Raw genomic sequence first — 25224 nt, 5'->3', positions numbered from 1 at the left:
GAAAAAAGAGAAACGTGGATTGCTTAACAGACTGCGCCGATTGTTTAGTCGCTAAATTGTGCGAGAATTTTACTTATATGAAGTTTATATTACGAAAATATGTGAAGAAAGCATTACATTGGTGAAAAGACATTAATTATGATTTGGATAATTCATTTACTATATATATCACTTAAAGAAAAGAAAGATGTTACTGTTTTTTAAATAAAATGTATTTTCTGTTTTTGTATGTCTATGAATTATGACGGAAAATGCTTTGTTGGACGGTCACTTACTTACTAACGATAGGAATTCTGTAGTTATCATATAAAGAATATGTTTTCCACAGTGCCCCGTCTTTTGATGAAATGCTGCCTGATCATAAATTCACACATACTGTATTTCAATGTCATTTTCATCTACCAATAGTTCTTATAACAGCCACTACCAATCTTAGCATACAAAATGCATATATATATTTATCACAATTATGTTTAATTTTTATGCACTTTTTTGTTTTTCTCTTAACGTTGTGCTCTTTATTTTCTTTATAAATTGTATTTTAATTTTGTGTTTAAAGTGGCATATAGACCCTATGTTCTTATCCATCTAAGAATTTTGATTGTTGCAAAATAGCAGGTAAATTTTATTGTACATTAATTAAATAAATAGAAAATACAGTACGACAGAAACTCGCTCTACCATTCAACCTGACCAACTCAACTTAGACAAGAAATAAGTTTGAAATGATTCTTTGCAAATTTTCAAAGAGGAGTATTCATATGCGCATACCCAACCTTACCTTGTCAATCGATTTAAGGAAAATCAGTTTTTAGTATCTTTGTCGAAACGTCCTTCAAAGTGCTTAAGAAAATCTGAATTAAAGAATTCCCATCCGATCTTTTAAATTTTTTCTTCAATATCTGAACTTTGAAACAGTTTGGTTATTCAGTCATATTTTTATTTTATATAAGAAGAAATTCAGATGTGTATGGATTTTAACTTAGTAACATTTCTTGACATAGATGACCCAAAGACAAGCTACTTCACATCTTTCTGGATATCTTTATACAACATATTACACTTTGACTAATTTTTTATATTCGTTTTAACTCCCCTGTGTTTTCTTTGCTACATTACCAAGAAATTCTATTCTTAAATCAGCCCATGCAATGCTTAAATCGGCATCTTCTCAATATTATAAAGAGTCTCTCCCCTCTCCAGTAAAAGTCATAAATGTTCCGTTGCGCCTAAACTCCAATAGGTCAACCCCCTCGTTTCTTTACTTATGTGTCTATAAAATACACTTCACAAAACAATTATAACTTTATCACTCTCCAGCCTCATTAAAAATTAAAGAATTCAGCAAAATAAATCACTTGATCACGGATCCTCCTTTTTGTGTTTAAAAATTGCTACGGCGCTAGCTCACCTATCATAAATTTCTTTTCGGTTACATTAATAATGTTTGGGGGAAAATTGGTGTTCCTGGGGGGTCGAACCTGGTTGCTTTGGTGTGCGGGGAGGCGTGTGCGTTGATTTGGTTATCCAGTTGGTTCATATTGCGTTGGTACTATTTATTTATCTCACTTATGTGTTTCACTAATTAAATCTATTTTAGGGTCTATTTTGCGGCAAGCGGTGATTCGGTCTACGGGTATTTAAACTCGTGTTTTATGTTCTTTTGTCATTCGACAAAAGTTAGCCACGACTTATCAGTTAGATTTAAAGATGTTCGATTCAGACGGTAGCGAGCAATCTCCACGTGGTAGTCCGAGGATAAGTGTTACTCACGGCCAAAATAGAGGCGCGTCCAACAACAATGAGTTTAGCCGCAACTGTTCGCAAATATTGAATGAGGACCTGTCTACGCTCTTGCAAGTTATATGCAGAACAAAAAGCTGTTTTTAAAGAAGTTAGAAGCCAAAATTTCAACTAACGTTTTCAGAGAAAGTTCTGTTGATTCAAGTCAAAACATCACAAAGAAAGGTACATGTACAAGTTTTTAACAGATTTACAAAGTGACTTTTGAAGTATTGATAAATATATTGATTAAGTGACGTTTTGAATGGTAACAAAATAATCAAAAAGCTGTTCTTCATATTAAATACCTAAAAAAAAAAAGTTATAAGAATTGCAGATAAGTACGGTCGGGATGTGGCCAGTGAGTATAAGGACCCTCCACAGATATTCACCTAAAATGGTAAAAGATATTTTGTTTTGTGAAAAAGAGCATGTAAATGTACAAACGGTTAAAGAAAATCTAGTAAATAACATTTCTTAATTTTGCTTACAATGTATACCATACGTTATTTATCATTTATAGTTCTGTGTAAAATGCATGGTACACTTGTTCCAAAATGGATATCTTCACTTTTTTACCTAGGCTGGTTAATGCAGATGGAAAATTTAAAGATTTTGTGATTTCATTTTGCTATAATGAATATGACAAACCAAGAATTTTTTTTCACTGCAGGATCTTATAAGAAAGTGTTTTCCCTGGAGTGACATTTTTGTCCAACGTTATAGTACTTCATGTTAATTTTGATATTTGACTTATTCTGGCGCACTTGTGTTTTATGTTCTGAAGTTGAGACATTTATCTGTAATTTTGACTGGAAGTCAGGACTGATATTCTGCATCGTAAGGTGAGTGCCTAATTTGTGTAATGATTGGCTGAGAGCCAGATATTTGTATTGATTGGCTGAGAGCCTGATATGTGTATTGATTGGCTGAAAGCCTATGTGTATGATTGGCTGAGAGCCTATGTTTTTGTTTGGCTGAGAGCCTGATATGTGTATTGATTGGCTGAGAGCCAGGATTTAGATACATTGTAAATGTTTTGTAGGCTGAGAGCCTAATATATGATTGAATGGCTTGAGGGCAAAAGCTTGAAGTTATGCATGTTAGTTAAGGCTTACAGCCAGGATAAATACTAGTAGTTTTTTCAATTGTTCACTATTCGAATTCAACTTGTTCTTTATAAAATTAAAATTTTATATGTTAACGTTTTGTTATGATTTCAGTTCTTCAGCCATTCACATTGGGTACAATTGGAAATTCTTGAAGAGGGGAACATTGTTACACTGGCTGGAAATATACCAGGTTTATCGGGACATCAAAATTAAAGTAAACTTTAAGTAAATACAAGACACGTTTTTCTAAATTCCATCCTTGGTGTTCATTTTCAACCAAGAACGCTTGAAATAGTGTCTTCATATCGCATCTTGTTTGGAGTAAATCAACATTTCAATGATAAACCCTAATTTTCATGCAGTGGTATCATGAGAAAAATTTGTTTCCAAACCCGTGTTCTGACTAACTTGTGAATATGACTTTTGAGGGAGCTTTGTGACTCTACAAAAACTTCAATGAACAATAAAAAACTTATCTTATTTAATATTATTTCCTAGTCTTTGCTTAAAAAGTAACTTGTACAATTTATTTGATTTGCATATTAGATTATTCTTTGTTCTTGGATATGCAGGATTTTTCAGGGCCAGAGAGCTGTGCAACATTACGAGATCAGATATTACCTTTTACGATACTCATGTGGTAATTCAATTAGAAGCCTCAAGACTGACATATACAGAAGGGACAAAGAGATGCTTCAGCTGCAGCCAATGGCTGGTAGATCCTTGAAGGCTCATGGACGGTGGAAGAGTGAAATAGCAGAGGACGGCTATGTTAAGGACAGGACAGAAAAGGGTCTATTTGTACATAAAACGGTATTGAAATCAAATATTTTTTTTCTTTACATTTTTCCCTCAGACGTTTTTTATTCGAATCTGGCTAACATTGTCGCCTCCTCTATATTTGTGTTTGAGTTGTTTTTGTATATGTAAAGAGAATATGAAATAATTTATGTTCGTCTGAGCGAAGCGAAAGAGAACATAAATAAATTTCTTTTCGGTTACATTAATAATGTTTGGGGGAAAATTGGTGTTCCTGGGGGTCGAACCTGGTTGCTTTGGTGTGCGGGGAGGCGTGTGCGTTGATTTGGTTATCCAGTTGGTTCATATTGCGTTGGTACTATTTATTTATCTCACTTATGTGTTTCACTAATTAAATCTATTTTAGGGTCTATTTTGCGGCAAGCGGTGATTCGGTCTACGGGTATTTAAACTCGTGTTTTATGTTCTTTTGTCATTCGACAAAAGTTAGCCACGACTTATCAGTTTTCCAATTTTCTTTTACTTTTATTTAATGAAACAGAATTCTTTTGTAGATTGATGCTTAGTTTCTTTGAAGTAGATCCGATTCCTAGTCTGGAGTTGCATAGCATTTTGGTTGGACCAATCCTGGGCTTGCCTATGTGGAATACAATTGCTAAAATCGCTCTCGAGATTTTTTTTTCTCCCTATTCATAAATGAAAAACTGTTTTGTAGTGGTTCATAGCTACATAGCTACATTTAGCGGAAATGTGTTTTCATTTAGTGTTTACAGATATTTCTAATATGTTTTTGCACAGCTCTACTTAAACAAGTCAATTTATTGTACATTATAATTAGTGACATTTTTTCGTTAAGTTTGTGAGAATGAGTCCGCCATTCATTTCGTTTACCTCGCATTTGCTGCGGACTTACAGGTTTCCATAGTTTTTTCAACATCAATGTTGTTTTTTTCTATGGTTTTTCCTGGGCGGCGAGGGAAGCATAATTGTGTTCATACATTCAGTTATGGAGGTCAAAACAAGTGACACATACATGTATAACATCGTGTTATAATAGTTATCTTCTTGTTCTGTGATATTTGATCATCTATTTTTTCGATACATTGTAGAAGGAAGGTAAAGAGTTGGTACCATCGAAGACACGTGTTTGTAAATTTATAAATACGTGTTGTAAATGCGGCAAGCAAGCGCTTCTGTGTGGACGCACATAAGGACGCGATAATATTTGTACCAATCAGTTTTATTAAATCTGGCTAACATTGTCGCCTCCTCTATATTTGTGTTTGAGTTGTTTTTGTATATGTAAAGAGAATATGAAATAATTTATGTTCGTCTGAGCGAAGCGAAAGAGAACATAACTTTTAAAAGATAAACTTGTTACAATTAACATAGCCCACCATCTAGCCTCTAAAGACATCCATATATACTATTTCCCCTTGTGGTTGATTGCATGTAGAAAAATTTGCATAATGTAAGCTTGGATACAAAGTTCGATAACTTAAATTACGTCCCTTTGAACAACGTAGTCAAAACGATCTTTACTCTTTGCTTTAAATTATGCTAATGTTTGATAAATGCTAACTAGTAATAAGATTGTATACTATATAAGATTTGAGAGAATCGCTCTATAATGATAGAGTTTGAAAGTCAGAGTGAATAACGGCAATGTCCCCTGTAAAGTTTGCTCTTAGTTGTGAGTTTATCTCACAAACCAAGCACTGCTAAGCAGTAATGAAAAGCGCGCTTGATTACTCATCAAAGTAATTGTTCACTTTGTATGATTTACTTTTAGTATCAAGATTCAAAGTATTTATTGGTTAATTAGATAATGCATAAAGCATTACAATGCGATGCAATGCAACACAGTTGTAACTTAATTTTTTCGCATATTATACACTTTCATGTATGTGAAAATACATGTAATTGTAGCTTTATTATAGCTCAGTTCTTGCTACATGTACTGTTATCAGAATAAATTCCATTTATCCGTCCTGCAGCTTATTTGCATCACGTTCAAAATGTTCATGTTCACCCTTTTTTTCTTAGAAATCTCAATTAAATAAAGTGTTAGTTTCAACCAGAAACTTGATGGGATATTTTTATTCATATTTAACACATATGTTTGTTCTCTTTCGTGTGAATTTAAAGTTTCGTTTTGCTGCTTTTTATGTCAAAGGACTAGTTTTGGGTAAATGAAGATTAAAAAAGATATAAATCTTTTGTTTCACTAATGAGTGAATATTTGAGAGTGATGCGGATAAGCTTCGGGAAGGATAAACGGAATTTATTCTGATAACGGTAGTAAAAACTGAGTACTCATCAAGATACAATGAACATTGTATTTGCTCTATGTACTGTCTAATTAAAACATACTTGGCTGTATTTATTATCAACTTTGAAATTAAATCAGACAAAACAACGAAAAATTTTGTAGACCAATCAATCGCTTATTCCTGAATTCAGAGTCATCAGCAGTCTTTCTTTCCATCGGTCACTGGAGTAATATACCATTTACTGTTGTCAACGCCTCCAGCCTGGAGGGTTCTAAGAACAGCACTGGATCAATCAGAATGATTTTCTTGTAATTCCAACATAATAATAATTGTTTTTAAATAGTTCGTTGTATCCATTTTGGCAAGTGTACAAAGTGACAATCACGACATTACACCTCAAGATGGCTTTTGATTTAAAGGAAGAAGGAGAAAGTGCGCTTTTCATTACTGTTTAGCAGTACTTGTTAAGTGAGTTCAACCCACACTAAGAGCACACTTTAAATGCGCCATAACTGTTATCATTCAGACTTTCGAAGTTGATCATTTTTCAGTGACTCTCTTGTCTTATATAGTATACAAGCTTACTGTTCCTTAAATTGCCTAAACATTTGCATAATAGAAAGAAGATAGTAAAGATCGTTTTGTCTTCGTTGTTCAAAGGGACGTAATTTGAGTTATCGAACTTTTGTATCAATTTCATTATGCAAATTTTCCAAAATATATACAATCAATCACTAGAGAAAATTGTTTATATAAGATGTCTGTATATGGCAAGTTGTGGGTAATGTGTGCTTGTTAGAATATAAGAAAAACTGCATCATACTGCTATCTGCTGCGACTCATTTTATCATTTTAAACTAAAGATTATCATCTGAATTTGTTTCATTTAAACTCCGCACATACAACATTGGTGAAAAGGTATGTTATATCTATGCAATTTTACGATCACAGTTTTTCAGAATTGAGCTATTTCAAAATTAAACATCTCTAACATTTAAAAATAGCAAATCAAATTTACATGTAATGTTGCATTGAATGAGTTGGACAGGTTGAATGATAGAGCGAGTTTCTATCGGTATCACCAAATTAAATTGTTTTGTTTTGTTTTTTAATTAATGAACGATAAAATTTATCTGCAATTTTGCAACAATCAAAATTCTTAGATGGATTAGAGCATAAGATTCTTTAGCTTCGGTTAACAGGTAACATGATAATTGAGTGAATTCCTTTCATCAGTTAATGAATTAAGGAGGAATGCCACACCAACTTTTTATTTTATAGACTCTGAGTCAACCTTTTTAAACAATGGTTTCAGCATTGAAAGGCCGACATTAGCTCTCAATTATTTTATATGAATTTTTTTGTATTTTTTCAAAGAAAATGAAAAAAAAATATTTACATGAAAATAAGACGCTTTCTTGTAAAAGGTTTGCTGTAAATGAATGCATCACATTAATATCTAATAAAATATGTGAAGAAAAGCCGTATAGATATTAAAAAATTTTTAATAAAAAATATTTATGAAAATAAAACACATAATTTGTGAATATTTTTTAAATTTGTGGTTAAAATCTTCTTAAAACCAGTCACAACTAGGGAGAACATGTTCGTTAATCATATATATAAGAGAAATTGAAACAAAATAGCGAAATTTTAGAGAAATTATTTTTTTAATTTTGGCCAATCCCAATCAAAATTAAACCGATCCCAACCATAATTGTACAAGTATTGGAAATAAATAACATTTCCCCAAGAACACAAGTCTGATTAGGAGTAATAAGGTTAAAACATTATTGAACTTGACAATAAAATGGATTTCTTCATTGTAAATACATGAAGAGGCAATAAATAAGTAGTTTATTCATTTTGTGTTAATTTCGACCGGGATCAGTTTAATTTTCATCGGGTTAGGTCCAAATATTAAAAAAATTAATTTCTCTAAAATTTCTCAATTTCATTTCAATTTCTTTTTTAAATATGATTGACAAACATGTTCTCCTCAGTTATGACTAGTTTTATGGTGTTTTTAACCATAGGTTTAAAAAATATTCACAAATAATGTGTTTTATTTTCATAAATATTTTTTATTTAAAAAATTAAAAAGTCTAACCAGCCTTTCTTTACATGTTTTATTAGATATTAATATGATACATTCATTTACAGAAAACTTTTAACTCGAAAACATCTTAGTTGGATATAATTAATTTTTTTCATTTTCTTTGAAAAAATGCAAAAAAATTCAAATAAAATAATTGAGAGCTAATATCCACTTTCAATGCTGAAACCCTTGTTTAAAAGGATGACTCAAAGATCTATAAAATAAAAAGTTGGTGTGGCATTGCACCTTAAATTACCGCTCGGTATTGGATTTATTAAAACGTAGGGTTTAAAAAAGAAAACAAGGTATTATATTCAGATGCAAAAAACAAATCTCAATATAAATACGTTCAGGGTATAATAAATACTCTAATATATTTTGCATAAGATTGCGAGGAACATTGTTTTGAATTTTACATTCAGAAATACATGTATATAAAACTGGAAAGAGGCAATCCAAACAAATATTTTACACTTCTCTCTCTGTATGAGGGTGTTTTGAGTACGCACATGCGTGTGAGTGTGTGTGTGTGTGTGTGGGAAGGGGTGAAGGAGGGGTGTGGAAAGGGAGATGACAAAACTGAATTCCTATACAGTTTTACTTATATGTGGATTATGTTCAGGCAGCAATTCATCATAAGATGAGACACTGTTGTGGAAAACATTTTCCGTCATAATTCATAAACACACGATGCAAGAACAGAAAATATATATTTTATTTAGAAACTTAACATTTTTCTTTTTCTTATATGGTAACTATAATAAGTGAATTGTACAAATCATGTGTATATTATTTCACCAATGGGACGCTTTCTTCACACATTTTTGAATTATAAACTATGTATTAATAGAATTCTCCCACAATTTAGTGAAGGCTAAAGAAACTTCGCAGCCTGGTAAGAAATCCACGCTTCCCTTTTTTGTCTTTCTTCTGTAAAAATAAATCATATAGAGTCAAACATTTGTAGGAATCGGTTTTATGAAACACAATAATATTGTTTAGATACTAGAATAAATCAACAGGAAATACATTGAATTAAAAACATTGAAACAGGATGTTTACCTGTTTGCTTGCTTTAACGCAACACAGAAATCGTCGCCAGCCTTTCACTGTTGGCACTGGATCGTCCTCCTCCTGAGAGTGACAAAAATTATTCACAATACTTCGGTCCAGATATTAGTTTTTTTTCATTTATTTTTATGCAGCACTTTTCCGTCTTTAAAAGAACAGTAATTTTTTTTTTTTAGATATTTAAGTATTACGTGCAAAAAATTGCTTATAAAGTACGTACCAATTCGTTGTTAACATCTGCTTCTGACGAAGTCTGTAAGCTACAAGTAAGAGACAGGAGAAATCAAACAAATGACTCGATTTTTGCATCAGATTCTTTTAATTTAATTAATGAAAATATAAATTATCAATTCATCTACAAAGTCTGAGAACAAACCTTGCTGCACCCGTAAACAAGTCTTCAACGACCTCCAATGCTGTGTTGTACATAATCTAAACAAGAAAGTAACTCATTTTAATATTTTTTATAATAGGAAATCGTGAAGTAGTTAAGTTTTGCATTAAAAAGGAGTTGCAATATACAATATGAGCATCATATATTATTCTATTTTATGAATACCTTTTGCATTGCTAACTTCTCAGCATTCGTCTTCTCCAAGAGTGCTTTCAGTCTGGTGGTATATTCCTCAGATCTTACTAAGGTGGGTATATCCACGTCTATTTTAACTGATCTGTAAACAGAAAATCATCCAGTGAATAATTTGACACAATTTATAATGACAACTATCTATAATACAAAATGTTTTTCTTTTAAATTACACCTGCACATTTTTTGAATTATTCCTAGTATATTCTTTTATGTGAATCCTATATAGTGAACATTGATTTGGTCCGTATCGATTACAGTAAAAAAATCTTAATTTGGAATCATTAATGAAAATATATTCCACATTGTTACAAGAGACAATTCCCTTTAATTTACTTTGAGTACATACCCAGCAATATTGTAATTATGAGAGGCCTGGATAATGAGGTCATTCACACATTCTTGTGCTGATTTGTACAATAACTGGCAATGAAAAAAGAAAAGAAATGTAATCTACTATCGACAATGAAAATGTTTATTACAATATTATTATGATTTTTATTTCTACCTACGTCTTTCAAACATACAGTGCCTTTATAAAATTAATATATATATCCTGATGTATTATTAAGAATATCTTCTAAGTAATTATAAGGATTTAAGTTAGAAAAAAATACTGCTGTGTTTATTGTATCAAGTTTGAATGTAGAGTAGATCTTTAGAATAATATAAGGGTGTGTAAAGCTACCAATAATTTTTAAACCTTTTGATTTATTTTCTTCTCGTTTTCATAGAACTCCTGCGTGGCCATGATTCTTGCTTCCTCAAACTTTGAACGGGTGGCCGGAAAGTTTAGGAAGTATTGTTCAATTTCGGAGGTTGTCATATTTTTAATCTAAAGAAAATAAAAGTCATTGTAAGTGAATAAAATATTCAGAATGTGTGAGTACAGTATAAAATTTATAATATAAAATATTATTTGACATTAATATTTCTTCTATTATTAGATAGATACCTTTTGTATTTTAATTTTCTCATTGTACAACAATTCTTGGTAGGCCCTCTGTCGTAAGTCATCATTTGCAGATCGGAGCAGGGAAGTTGTTACAAACTGTCCCTCGTTTGAACTAAATAAACTGAAAGATTTTTTTAAATCTTTACATATACGAGTAACACTTATCAATATATTCTCATTTAGATTTTTTTTAATTTAAAACTTCATGGGTTTAATTATGCTTTTGTAATATACAAATGGAAAAAAGGTTGTCATACACCCTTTCACATTTTTTTTCAACTCTGCAACTTTTTGAAATTCAAATTTTATCTTAAATCATTTAACTTTTCTTGAATTATCATCAGTTTAAAGGCTAATTTTATATTTTAATGCTGGCCGACTGTCAAAAAACATATCAATAATCGATTTTATTTTTTTTTTCAACTATAGGGACTGTAATTCATCGTTTAGTGTGTATCTACCTGGGGAAATCATAACGACGAGTAGTGGCACGTGTGATCAGGTCACTAACATTTTCCTGTGCTGCTTTGTTCAATAACTGTCAATAAAGAAATTATAATCTGTTTAATTGTGTTTGACACCTAAGCGTAAATTGTTTTAAATAAGTTCTAATTATAATTTAAATTAGTCATATTGTGCAATAAATAAAATTATTATTGAAAACTTTGGTGATATGTTCCTTCATTTTATGGTTATTTTTGGGAAAATCTTAATTTAAATGTAATATTACTAACGTATTTATATACCACCAGTGTTGCTCTTCTTTGCTTTGCGTAAATATTTTTTGTAGCTACGATTCTCTTGTCGGAAGCTCCCAGCAGGGCGGGGGTCATTTTTCTTATCTCTTTGGCATCACTAAATTGGAAAAACAGCAATGTTCTCATCACTGGAACTACTCAATAAGTTTTTGTTGGTTTCATATTTGTTAAAAATGACAAAGTAATAAATTGTCAAAAAAATATTTTAGATCTTGATTACTAGTTTTTAACAAACCTGTACTCAGTAGCAGAATAAATCCTTGTTACTCGATCAAATAGTTCATCAAGGATGCTTCGCACTACCTAGAACGATATCAAATGTTAAATGTATGATTTAATCAGTTGTAGCTTTATGAATTCTGTCTTTTTCTGGTCATATTAATTAATGAAATTAGAAGAATCATTTAAATTTATAACTTCTTACCATTTCTGACTCATTGTTTTGAGTTTTCCACCGCAGACCTTTTTCGGCATTTTTCGAGCTGCTCTCTGTTTTTGATGGCTTGCTAATATTGGTAGCCTGCGGGGTGCTTCGTGGATTTCCCTCCGCCTGTGTTTTTGTTGCATCGTCTGTTGTTATATTTCCACCCTTCTTACTTTTGCTGCGTCTTCTTCTGCCTCCTGAGGATCCCCTTTTCTTCTTTAAAAGTTGGTAAAAAATATTTTATAACATTTCGGCTAGTAGATATATATACCTAATTAAACTCTCCCTTAATCACCACCATTATCTTATTTTCTACAGAATCCAATACGATTTTAAACCTGCTATTAAATATTAGTTTATTATCTTAATGTATTACCTTGTTTTCAAGGTCTCTCAGAGACAAGGTGCCATTCCTGAGACATTCCCTCAGTTTTTCAGGGTTCTACAATAAAAACACAAATTTTAGAAGATGTTAATTCACTGAATATATATACAATTATACATACATGTACATGTACTAGTATATTTATGCAATTGCATTTTTTGGACTTATTCTTAATCAAACTTAACTCAATATGAGTTTAAGTTGTATTATAGAAATGAGTAGATCAACTTTTGTAACATAGATAAAGAGGCATAACTCTGAAAATTAAACATCACTGACTTTTGACACTACCCTTCACAATCATTAAACTTTGACACCATCCCCCATTAATACCAGCATATATACTACGCGCGCGCCAATTGCAAATTCTTTCTGGAAATTCTTCTCAACAAAATTAAATTCTTCCCTTATGTTCTAATGTAGATAGCTTTAACAAATTTGAATGGTATTACGGCTGTATCATTTAACAATTCAGTTAAATAAGGAATTTATTTTAAATACGTTTCATACAGCCTACCTCCGACGAGTTTGCCATCAAAAAAGTATACAGGTAACATGGGAAAGTCTGCTGTTACATAATAGCTGCTAAACCGTGCATTATGACGACATTGATATAGTGATGGCATTGATATTGTGACGTCATTCGCTTGAATTTGATGTTATATTTGTTTTGTTTTTTTTTTTCTAAATATCTTAACAAAATAAACACAAACGTTAAAATAAAATTACCTTTTAGGCCAATATACCACTAGGTATGGAAAACAGTCATTATAGCTATGCAGCTGCTAACTTGAATTCTCTACCAAATCATGCATTTAAGTTCTGTCCACCCTCAGCCAATTTAAAACTTTCAAAGTTTTTATGTTGTTTTAATATTGCAGTTTCCTGCATGAAACAACAGCGTGGGGCTGCATAAATATCAATATATTTAAAACAGTTGAATTTTCATTTATTTTTGAAATCTTTCATTTTCTCATTTTCAACAATATATTTTATTTCATTGTTTTCTATGTTTTTTTTCCAAACTCACAATATTATATGACGCTATGTAGCTTTATGACCCAATCACTAGGCAGGATGTGTATTGATGAATTACATAAATTACTTTAAAATTATTATTATTAGATTTAGAGAAAAAAACAATTTGGTTTAGCTATGTCTGTGTGAATTTTAAATTTCCAAACTTTCAGAGAGAGAGAGAGAGAGATCAATTATACAGCCTTTTTTTTATTTATTTATTTTTAATATTATTAATAATACAATTAGTTATTTTTATCTGAATTTATGAATTAAACTTAGGCTTAATTTTATTACATGTACTATCATATTACTTTTTTTTTTATTTATAATATATTATATTTATTTTTGTTTCTCTTAATGCAATCATATTGCTTTTCAAGTTGTCTATTTTTCTTTAACTTTATCTAAAGAAACTATAAATTCTTAAAATTTGTTAAATTCTTAAAATTCATTTTATCTGTCATAATTTTTGTATGTGTATATATGTCAAAATTTTTGATTAATTTATGTGTACATTCTTTCTGTGATATTTTAACTGTGTATACACAAATTTTTCCTCTTTAGAATTTAATATTTACGTGTTACCCTTTAAAAAAGATATAAGTATATTTTATTTTATCTGCAATTTTACTTTTTCCTCAATAAAACTAGGGATTATAACCATGACCCATAACATACTAATTTCAGTAAGTTTTGATAATCTTTAACCATTTTCAGATATACAATGTTGTTTGTTTAACTTGTTTTAACATTGAAGTTTTTAACTGATAAATGGCTTTAGCACATCTAAGTAATAATTTGACCACTAAATTTTTAAAAAGAATGTTTAAAACGTCTTGTACCTTCATTTTTTAATTTTTAAATTCTAATTTATTTTTATTACTGAAAATTCAGCAATTCTTAATTGTAACTTCTAATTTGCATAATGATTGAAACATGGACATAACTATACCAATTTATCTTGACGTTTGTAAAAAATTCAAAGACAAAATATTCCTCTCTTTTCAATCCCCACTTCTTGGTTAGCGAAGATGAAAATTCATTTCCAACATGATTTCATGACAGAAAATCTAAATGTACATAAAAATATATTGCTTTCAAATTTTTCTCTGTGATATCGTCCAAAAAAAATGAAAATAGACCCAAATGAAATTCTAACAGGAAAAATAGCACTGAAAATAAGTTGGTACCAATATCAATAATTTAACAAAATCATATGATTTTTTACGTTATTTTGACCAAAAACGTTTTTCTGTCAAATAATCTCTTTATACAAAAAAATATCTCAAAAGAATTAACGAATTCTCGCCGATGAAATTTTAGCTATAACTTCTGTTTGTTTACTAAATACACTTCTTTAACTGTCAAGAAGGACAAATTCCTACAAAACTTGGTCGATTAAATGCAAAAGATTTAATTTTCCCGTCTAATGACGTCAAAATTTTTTTCTTGTGACTTTTTAGTACACTTTTCTGTTATCCTTGGACTCTCAGTAAGGCCTGGTATTCTCGACGTTACATAATCAGCGTTTTAAAAAATTTACATAGCTTTCATTCTCTGTTGAAATATACATGGGATAGAAATTCGGGCGAATGTCGATGAATGTAGAGAATATCCAATAACAGCGCCTCGTACCGCAAAGAAGTGGGGTTTAAGTCGTCTCATCGTTATCAACAACAATTTAAGGTTCCTGGTGTTAATAATTTCAAGGTCCAAGGATGACAGAGATTTGTACTAGTTGTTTTGATTAATTGAAGTAAAAATAGGATTATTTACACTGATATACAACAACTGATGCAACAAACGAGTATACATATTTTATTGTGACAGTCCATTAATGTGTGTCACAGCAATCCGAAAACATTGAATGACTGCACATCCGAGAATGATGTTCTTTGCTTTGCAACCTATAAAATAAAATTGGTGAAATATATAATTAACACAATAAGTTCTATAAGAAATGAAAGGTCTTTCACTCGAGTATGAGATCAGGAAAGGGCCACGCAGCTCACTATTGCAACATTGAACATTGACTTCAATGGTCGATGACGCAATAATGCAATAACGATGATGCAATGGTGCGATAACGTACGATGATGCAATGGTGCGATAACGTACGATGATGTACGATGATGGAACGGTTCGAAAACGATTTTGCGATCATGGCGAGAGTGCGACAATAAGATGACGATGAAGCAATATTGCGAATATCAGTTCATCACCATTGTATTATTGCATCATCGCACAACCGTTTCATCATTGTCACATCAATGATTCATCTTGTCGTCGTATCATCGTGCTATCACTTTTATTGCGATATCGTATTATCGACCCAAACCTCGACGTGCATTAATGCGATAGTGAAATACATGGCTTTATCCCGATTTCATACTTGAGAGCTTTGCCATATTGTAAATTTTGAATTTACCAGGTGGTAATAAATACAAAAATTTACAACATGGCACCCAGTTAATTCAAAATTTACAATATTAAAGCTACATTGAACTCTACATTTACTTTACCTATACATGTAGTTGTTGACAGAATATACATAGAAATACTCTCCGTGTGTTTTATTTCCACCTCAATAGCCAAGTATAACCTCTGGCAACTTAAAAAGATATAAAGTTGATTTTACTCCATGTAAATCATTAGGCACACCTCGGCCGATTACATCAAATGATGTAGGGTACGGTAGTCAGCAAGGTGAGCCAAATGGATGTAAATTTAATTTTTTCCAAACACTATAAAATCAGAGTAGGAAGCTAAACTTACCTGTTCAGCTTTGCTGTTTGTTTCTGACATTGCGTTCAGTATCTTGTTGTTACCGCTGTTGATTACCCTCTCTTTAAATGATGTCACTGTGTGATTGCATTCACCAACAGCACAGTCGGGATCGTTCGCTATGCATGCTTGATACTATGAAAAATTTACAAAGTTAATTATATATGGTAAAAAAAGAGAACTATAGTATTTATCTTTTGTATGTAAATACTTCATCATTCAATGAACATTCCGGAAAAAGTCATTACAGTACATGTACCAGTATTTTGACTTTTTTTGAAACTATAACATGTTGTGATAAGATAAAATTGATAGGGTATACATATTAATTGCAAAAAAGATAATTTTTGGAAAATAATTCTAGATCTGGTAGAAGTTGTCTATGAGATGCTTTTTTCCCTCCGTACTGCGCAATCTAGTCCTAATTGGACATATCAAACAATTTCCAGAACAACTCTAGTCTGTGCGTTAGATCTAGATTTTTAGACAATGTCGGATTTGTGTGGGGTCAGTCTTTGATTACTCTCCAGTACCTGTTTGTAGATATGTGTGTCCATGCCCTGCTCAATCAAGTACACCGCTATGTCCTCTTGACCTTTGTCCACACAGTCAAAGAGCACGTGACTGTAGCGGTTTAAGTTTCCATACATCAGCACCCCCTTAACTAGGTCCTTAACCTTGGGCAAGTTGTTTTTCTGTTACGAAAAAAAAAGAAACAGTGCACACGGACCTCCTGTCCTTGCAGTGTTAAAAAATTCCATCTCTCATGCCCATAACTTTATAATACAGAATTTTTTTCTCCAGCAAATGGTCGATTCAACAATTTGCCGTTTATTCCTAAAAGGTAATATAAGTTCGTTGTAGAAATTGATAATTATATGAATTTCTGAAAAAATTAATTAAGCTTCATTATAATATACAAGATACCTTCACAGCCTCCATAAATGTCCGTTCGAATTTGGTTTGTGCCAGGAACACGTCTAGTCTAAATTCCTGGATCTCCTTCTTTAACGCTAAGTACGCCCTCTGTCCGCAAACATCACATTGGTAGTCAACGCTTGTACGTTCGTGCTAAAATGGAACCAGCAGACATTATTTCTTTTTCTCAACCTCCCCCCCCCAAGTTTTTAATTACTTCCAAACAATCATGAACAAGTTTAATTTTTCATAGATTTACTTACATGTATATTGATCACCGATACTAAAATTTGTCTAAAGCATACAAGAAAAGGGGTGGGGTGTCGAATATTTTATTTTTTTCTGATTTTTGTTCGATTTAAAAAAAATTAATTACATGAAAACCTCTTTGTCGAGGAATCGCGAAACTAATTCAGTTACTTAAAAGCTACTAGTACGTTCTACAAATGGCGTGCTGTCCTACTTCCATAAAATAAATGTGAATTTTATTCCTAGAGGTACTGCTACAGTCTTAACCTTCAGACGTATGCCATTCAATTTTAATTTATACAGTGTATATTTTCCATGTTCAGTAATTCTTACCACGTCTTTGATATCAACTGATGTTCCTTTTTCAATCATGAAATCTATAACTTTAGTGCCTTCTAGAAAAATTTCTGCATAGTGTAATGGTGTTCGTCCAAGCTACAATAAATACAATTCCTTTAAGAATTCTAAATCAGATTGTTTCCACAGTTTTCAACAAGGAGAAAAATCTTCCAAGCTACACAAATCTAATTAATTAATTTATCACACGAGATACAAACTCTCATAGCAATTAAGATGAGGGGGATGGAAAATAAAAATAAAAATCTACCATATAAAAATGATATCTAATTGTTAAAACATGTGACGACATAATCTTTAAATATTTTTCAAAAGTTTTAAATTACCCCCACAGGGACCTCTATACTAATTTTTTTCAATTATAAAGTGCACATGCACTTACATTATCTTGCATGTTGAGAAGTTGCGGGTAGTTAGTTGATAGATATTCTACAATTGACTTATGCTGGGACATCACAGCAATGTGAAGGACATTTCTCCCACATATATCCTGAGCACAGTAATACTTCCTTCCCAATAAATTCTTTAATTGCTGTAGATCGCCTTCGTGTGTAGTGTGGAATAATTTGCAAATGTGTTCCTGTAACAGAAAGGGATTTCTACAGTAAAATACGCTTGAAGCGAATCATTTGATATTGAAATCCTGTATACATCCATTAGTTATAATTATGGTTATTATTATCCAAAAAATGATTAAATTAAGCAAATATCTTTAAGGGAGAATTGTCATATTTCATTAATTATCGCATGGAACGAAATTTAACTTGTCTTTTATAACCGTATTTTAATTGACGATGTTGCCATTGCATAGAATAAACTGAATTTTATATTATCATATTGCATCAAAATATATATACTGTACCTGAACATTGTTAAATTTGTTCATTGTTTCTTTTAGTTGTGTAGAATCACTATTTCTTGCAACCCCGAGGGCGGTCACCCCATCCTTATCCCTCGCTTTCAGAATTCGATCATATCCCAACAGAAACATATCCTCAACACGTGCCATATCACAATCCCGAACGAGGTTGATCACGTGATTATCTAAAAGCTTACAATAATGTAGTTTTTTCTCTTTCTTTGCAATATCATATGCTGTAAATCCTTGTTTATCACGCAGTCCTATCCGGATTCCTTGACTGAGTAGAAAATTAATCATTACTTCTGACGCGTTGTGTGAAATGGCTTCAAACAATACTGTTCGTCCATTGAGATCTCTGACGTTAAGATTGGAACCACGTAATATCCGGTAGGCAATTTCATCTGATGGTTTGAAAGGACCACTAAGAACCTACGAGTAAAAAGGAAGAAAAAAACTTTATTTTTTAAATTAGTCAGGATGTGTACTTTAAGGTTCATTGACTTACAATAGGAGAGATAACTCTCGCTATGATAGATTTGTCTTGTTTAATTTAAATGTCAATTTCTCGCGCAGGGGATGCTGCAATTATGTGATTTATCAAATTTAATTTCTTTACGTTTGAACAATTTCTAAAACGAGGCAAGTTATTAACAATCAAGTTCATGAAGCAAGAATATCAACAGTCTCTTTAAATTCATCATTTCGTAAGTTCTATGGTCGATACTACGACCTTGTGAAGAAATACAAGTATAACGTATCATTAAGTCAAATGGTAAGTGACTTTTCTGCATACTGATAGTTTGGCAATTATTTACACAATGAATTATCGACGGATTTTTCTGTTGGTTCCCTATCATTACAAGGAGCACAGTGCAGGTGTGACCTCTCGGTAGGGGATGCTTACTCCTCCGTGGCACCTGATCCCACCTCTGAGGTTTTAGAGAGCACCCAAATTTGTATTGTTTAATGGACTTTGAACTTGAATTCTATTTGTTATCTCGATATTTTTCCATTTTGAAAAAAAGTAAATATTAAAAACAAATTTAAATATATGTGTGTAAACCGAGGAACGATGAATCTTTAACTCTTATTGTATCATTTTTCAACCTCATTACTTAAACTGCTACATGTATATGTGCAAAAAGACCTGAAAACAGATTTTGAATTGTAAATATTAGAAACGGAACACTTCGGGATTCCCTGCAGTAATTACATGTATATAATTAAACAATATATTATTCTATTTACATGTAGGTTGTGGACCTCGGATTGATTAATTCTAGCACATACCATGAAATCATTGTCTTTACTCACAGAATTAATTGTAATCACGCACAGGGAATAAGGAAATCGCGTAGGGAATACGTGAAATATTGCTGGGTATATACTTAAGATTCTGGAGTTGTACATAACTAAGTACATAAAAATTGGTTTTCATGCACGAATATATAACATGTATAAAGTACAGATCTATATACTGACTAGATACACGTGTAGGTGTGGGGAAAAAAGGACATTGAATTTTTAAAAGTATTTGTAGATGAAGGCCTGCACGAATAAAAAAAAAGTACATTTAGTTTATTATCAATTATACATTAATTTTTAACGTAACTAGAAAAAAAATGAAAAAATAAAATGAAACACTGAAGAATAACTTAGCATGTATCCATACTATACAATACCGGTATATACTTGTAACAAATACAACGTATACTATAGCTGCAGATCTGTAGCATTATGGTTTTACATATTTGTCTTTGATAGATCTGCAGCTACGTATACTAGTACAAGGAAATCACATCAGGGGTCAGGATCATGAAACAGACTTTAGCTTAAGTCATTTTTTTTAAATTTCCTGTGAATTGTTTATAATTTTTATTTTAATTAATCTCAAAATTTGCAAATAAAACACTTTTCTGTTTTATGTTTCATGACGCCGGGGCCTGTGGCGTAATTTGCATGAATTAACAAAACAGCCCTGTTTTCATATCATTGGGCTTTCAGTGGACACTCAATGCACGTTAAAACTTCGTTGATGAGACAAATTCGACCTAACCAGTCGCGCTTTCTTTCATCGCTGACAGGTACTCACCTGATTATAAACGCTGGCTATTCTTTAGATGTACTAATTCATCTAAAATCTTTATCTGTTACAAAACCTCAGTTAAAAAGATGGCCCTGAATTTGCATAAATATAATCCAGATTGCCACCAACGTTCTATGTGCGTACTTCAAAGGGACGTGAGTTAATTTAGTTGTTTAGAAGTGACAACGTTCTATGTGCTTGGATATTTCTGCTGCGGTGACGGGCTACTTTCGTATAAAAGTTCTAGATAAATAATAAGAGCTTCAAAAACTGTATATAGATTCTCCAATTGCGGGTCACGGACGTGAGATTAAAAAGTTAAGTTGTAAAAATTAAAATTGTGACTTTTTTTTATCCTAATACATTTCTTTTTATTCTGCATACTGCAATTTGTTTTGTCATAATTGTTTTTTAAATGATTCAAACATATATCTGTGGTTGTTTTACTTTTTTTCCAAGCTGCAATTTTTTTTAAAATTACATCAAATTGTTTTTTAAATGAAACTGAACTTTTTTTCCAAGCTGCATGAATTGTTTTATGTCTCAACATTATAAAAATCGTGTTCCGAAACGTTCTAGATGAGACAAATTTGTATCTCTATACAAGTGTATGTTATTTGAATATTGTAGAAATGACTTGAATTCAAGTTTAAAATTAAATCAGCATTCTTTGAGCAGTAATGAACATTATTTATTTATAAGTAATAGACATGATATTAGAAATATGAAATATTGCGGGTTGATTCCTACAAAGCATTATGAATTGACCCGGGCCGTAAAGCGTTTAATCGAGGAAATACATATAAATAATTACTTTGTTGTAATTCAATTCTACATGAATGTATTTGTATATTATAATTAGTAAGGTTTTAAAATATACAATTATGGTATTAAGGTTTTTGTTGAGAGACATCATAATTCCACTGACTGAACAGGTTTCAGACACAAAATAATCACGGTGTCATTTAGTCTGGAGTTGTCTCCATGTGAGCAGGACAGAATTGAAAAATAAATATTCGACTTCAAACGCCACCATTTAGTTGAGGTAAGCACTTATGTAGGAGTGAAGTCTCATCTTTATTCTAGAAATTAACAATCTGATCAATGTTACGCTGAAAAATGATACCAGCGACCGTAAATGCGGGATGATGACACTTACGACAAATCAAACTTTCAAAATTCAGACCACCTACTCCCTCTTGTCAAATTGCAGGCTTAAAATGTTCTTTGATACGACATTAGGCCTTGATAAATGATAACTCTAAATGAAATATTAAAGCATATATTTATACATGTATTTGGTAATCATCATATGGTATTGTAGTTAAAGTTAGCCCCTATGCATTTTTAGATATTGTTTCTTCTTTTCGGTATACTAGTGTATCAAACTAGAGGAATCACCCTCGCAAACGCGCGATCGGCAGCTCGTATGAAAAGCGAAAAATCAAACCGACTGAAATTAATTCGCTTAAAAAATTCATATAATTCGGGAAAAATGAAAGTAAAAGCATAATTATGCAGGAGCAATGCCTACTTACGTGGAAAAAGAGAGGCTTTGGTTTTTCTTTGTCGGGTTCGGATGAGAAGAGTACACTGGTGTCGGCGCCAAGCTCCATCATTATGTCCACTGTCTCCAGACATCTCGTCTCCCAGACGGCCACCAAGAGGGGACGAGGGGCAATGGGGGTATTAGGGGCCGAAAACTGGTAACTGTAATCTTTGGTATTAACATTGATGTTGACTATAATTTCTGTAACCGAAATAATACTTTATATGTTGTACATGTCAAAAAATTAAATAAAATAGATATGCAAATGAAGACCTGTACACAATTGAAACGAGGTGAATAAATGGGCGGGACATTTTTTTTTTTTTTGCATCTTATTCAACTCCCCCCTCCCCCCCCCCTTCTGATTCTCTCTTACAAATGAACATCAAACTTACGATCCTTAATCCACTGTCTAATAAGCTTAGCCTCGCACTCAAGCAAGGCGGGGATGAATTCGTTTGTGTTTTCGTACTCTTCTATCAGTTCCACGAGATTCCGCCCATAAGCCGTCTCCAGTAGTCGGGACTTAAGATGTATTGTGCGGCGATTCTTCACTACGGTTACACGGCACCAAAACTTTAACAGACGACGTATGAGCTCCCTGTCTGGATTGTCTTCTTGAAGAGCGCGGTACAAACCTAGGCAAGAGAATGAAAAATGCGAAGATAACGATCAGGGATAATAAAACACGGACCCTGGAAAATTCAGAGATCAGATCGTGTGCCTAAGAGGAGTAAGCAAACCCTGCTGACCGATCGAAGCCGGCGTGAGCCATATTTACTGATGAGATAGGCGGAAAATTTTGTATTCAAGTTCAATGAAAAAGAAGGGCCTTACAATTGGTATGAAATAGGTCAGCTAAAATACAGTCCAGTGATATGTTATATTTTTACTAACAATGTCATAATAACGAAATGCCAACTTTGAACGAGGTTGTTGAGATCCCTGTAACATCAACTTGTTTGTCAGTAGCCTTTCTCGGTGTAAAAAATTGATCATTCCTGGAGCATGAAAAGATATTGTTTTAAAGATTTTTTTAAGAATGCCTAAACGGAGAGCAAACCAAAGTTGACAATTTTACGAAAGCAAATAAATTTAAAAGTTTTGATCTTGGCGACCCTAAATAAAGCCTTTAAAAACAGCAGGTCGAAGTAATTTAACAGAATAAAACTTTTCAGGCTATGTTCATCAAACTGAAAAAAAATACTGGAAAGATAGAACGAAAGTCCAAAAACAAGTTTCTCAGACTTGAAATAAAATGAATTGGGTGAACCCCCTTTTTTCGTCTGTTCTATATATACCACCGTTCGTCTTCGAATGAAGGAAAATTGCATTATAAAAATCCGGTTTTCGTTTGAAATGAATATTAAAAGTGCATATATGTTGGTCACTTATTCAGTGTTATGATATTTACCAGGTTTGAACATGTTGTAGTAATGGAGGGTCTCCTCCCACCCCTCGGGTTTCTCCTCCTGTAAAACATCGGCAGGTGACTGATTCTTCTTATTGCGAATTAATGGATCCGCCCCACTCCTATAAAAATTAATCCACAAAAGATAAAACAAAACGATTCTTTGATTATTGAATTCAATCTATGTCAATGCAATGTATTTTTTTTAATTTAAGTATATAGGACTTTAGACGAAAATATTGAAATGTGTCGATTTTAATTTTCCTGCATAAGAAAAATTATGCTATGCTTCTCATTTAGTGGTTTGTCAGTTCAAGATAGTTAACATGTACGTTATTTAAATGACATATTTAAACAAACGATTCTGGTTTAAGAAGCAGGAAATGAGAACGAAATTTTGTAAACGTAACAGGATGTTTTTAACACGTGTCCTTTGATGTGCTATTTTTTTTTTTTTTACAATAATCAAAAGTAAATTAATTACAGAATTTTTTTTTTAAAAATGCACCTACGTTATTTGTAGAATCGAAATAAACGAATATATTTTCGCAAAATACATTTACATATGCATATGGTTCCTTAATCATATTGCAGGTTTTTTATTTGTATCAAAATACGTGTGCAGGTTTGTCATAAAAAAGAGTGACATTTTTCTTTTAAATCAAAATATATCATTATACAATTAAAACTAAATCTAAAATTCATGAAGATAATAATGGACCATATTTTCATTTTAAAAAGTAATTATTTAATGACAATTTCATTACAGTCTTTTAACTATAGGTCGTGTCCTTACCGAATGACAGAAACCAGTACACGATGGGTATGTGGTTTCCGACAAATCTTGTGAAGAAACGTGTCCCCATTTATGTCAGCAATATCTAGATCCATGCCCTTACACGCCATCAAATATATGATCCCCACCCCACGGGCGGTGGTAAAGTGGCGGATCTCATCCGCCAGGAGGTGCATAAAACTCTCTCCCGTTTCTTCGTCTCGCGCATTAAGATCCTTGCCACTGTAAGCATAGTTGTAACAAGCATCAAACACTTCATCTGCATCGTCCGATTCTTTGAGAAGTTTGTATAACTTTCCCTCTCGTAATCTCGCCATTTCTCCTTAATATGAGGTCAACATACAAAGTGCAGACAAATTTATCGACCACTGTGCGGTAATAATCGGTTTTAATCCTGGAGGTGTTAGCGATTTGGTTCCTTTTTTTAGAATGTGAATGAATGCATATACAGAGTATTTACATTTTGACGTCAATCCCGGCCTTTCGTATATATACCTTCAATAAAAATTAAAAAAAAAAACGAATATATATCTCGGTTAACTATACTAAAGCAAATATCCTTGTGTCCCAAGTCTTACGATTGCATGAATAATTTAAAAAATACGCACTGGGCTTAAAAAGCGATATTAAAGCGCCTGACGTATATATAATTAAGGGCATACATAGTTATGCAGCCAACAATCAAATATGTAATTAACTGTGAGAAAATATTTTGAATAAAATTGTATAAAAAACAACTTACTAACAACAGATTTTTGTTGCATTGCACAATGTTGTACGCGGTACATTATGAACGACAAATTGGCCGTTGTCCTTATGTTATAGAAGAAATACTAGCGTTTCGTCAATTTCCTTGTTAAAAAGCATTAAGCGACGCATTAATCATTAAGTACTTTAATTAATAAGTTTTGTAGTGAAAAATCCGTTCAAATAGAAATATAGAACATTCCTTTTTTTAAAAGTCTTCTTTCTAATGCACAATTGAAAGG

At 32.1% G+C, this 25224-nt stretch overlaps 3 protein-coding genes and 1 long non-coding RNA gene across 7 annotated transcripts; 1 reads left to right on the top strand and 3 right to left on the bottom strand.

The window, feature by feature from the left end:
• The first annotated feature begins 2110 nt into the window (after positions 1-2110).
• Positions 2111-4934, top strand: LOC134246193 (uncharacterized). The gene is made up of 3 exons (XM_062728517.1): positions 2111-2627; positions 3006-3119; positions 3467-4934. The coding sequence occupies exons 1-3, from the start codon at positions 2515-2517 to the stop codon at positions 3822-3824; spliced, it is 585 nt and encodes a 194-aa protein (XP_062584501.1). The 5' UTR covers positions 2111-2514; the 3' UTR covers positions 3825-4934.
• Positions 4935-8723: 3789 nt separating this feature from the next.
• LOC134246192 (uncharacterized) lies at positions 8724-9159 on the bottom strand. Its single transcript, XR_009987587.1, has 2 exons — positions 9087-9159; positions 8724-8954 (listed from the first exon to the last, which is right to left on the bottom strand). It is a non-coding gene; the product is annotated as an uncharacterized LOC134246192 (long non-coding RNA).
• A 141-nt stretch (positions 9160-9300) lies between these two features.
• On the bottom strand, positions 9301-12842 carry LOC134246210 (uncharacterized). Its single transcript, XM_062728529.1, has 12 exons — positions 12721-12842; positions 12195-12260; positions 11819-12034; positions 11630-11697; positions 11383-11491; positions 11098-11174; positions 10637-10757; positions 10385-10516; positions 10031-10104; positions 9655-9766; positions 9472-9527; positions 9301-9355 (listed from the first exon to the last, which is right to left on the bottom strand). Exons 1-12 carry the CDS (start codon positions 12736-12738, stop codon positions 9301-9303), a joined length of 1104 nt encoding a protein of 367 aa, XP_062584513.1. The 5' UTR covers positions 12739-12842.
• Positions 12843-14855: 2013 nt separating this feature from the next.
• On the bottom strand, positions 14856-24710 carry LOC134246222 (uncharacterized). 4 transcript variants are annotated; one of them, XM_062728542.1, is made up of 12 exons: positions 24236-24710; positions 23443-23561; positions 22424-22666; positions 22018-22229; positions 18394-18822; positions 17914-18111; positions 17508-17609; positions 16935-17078; positions 16541-16702; positions 15999-16142; positions 15775-15834; positions 14856-15130 (listed from the first exon to the last, which is right to left on the bottom strand). In XM_062728542.1, exons 1-11 carry the CDS (start codon positions 24550-24552, stop codon positions 15808-15810), a joined length of 2097 nt encoding a protein of 698 aa, XP_062584526.1. In that variant the 5' UTR covers positions 24553-24710; the 3' UTR covers positions 14856-15130; positions 15775-15807. The 4 variants fall into 4 exon arrangements, 2 of the variants coding, with proteins under 2 accessions (XP_062584526.1, XP_062584525.1); XR_009987594.1 differs by having other exon boundaries at positions 15048-15130; positions 15746-15834; XR_009987593.1 differs by having other exon boundaries at positions 15048-15130; positions 15752-15834.
• Between the last annotated feature and the right edge of the window lie 514 nt (positions 24711-25224).

This window comes from Saccostrea cucullata, unplaced genomic scaffold, assembly GCF_032062105.1.
Source record: "Saccostrea cucullata isolate Sc308-1 unplaced genomic scaffold, CSIRO_AGI_Scuc_v1 ctg205, whole genome shotgun sequence".
NCBI classification, from domain to species: Eukaryota; Metazoa; Mollusca; class Bivalvia; order Ostreida; family Ostreidae; genus Saccostrea; species Saccostrea cuccullata.
The sequence above is the reverse complement of the archived record's forward strand: the minus strand, read 5'-3'. Positions and strand labels throughout refer to the sequence as shown.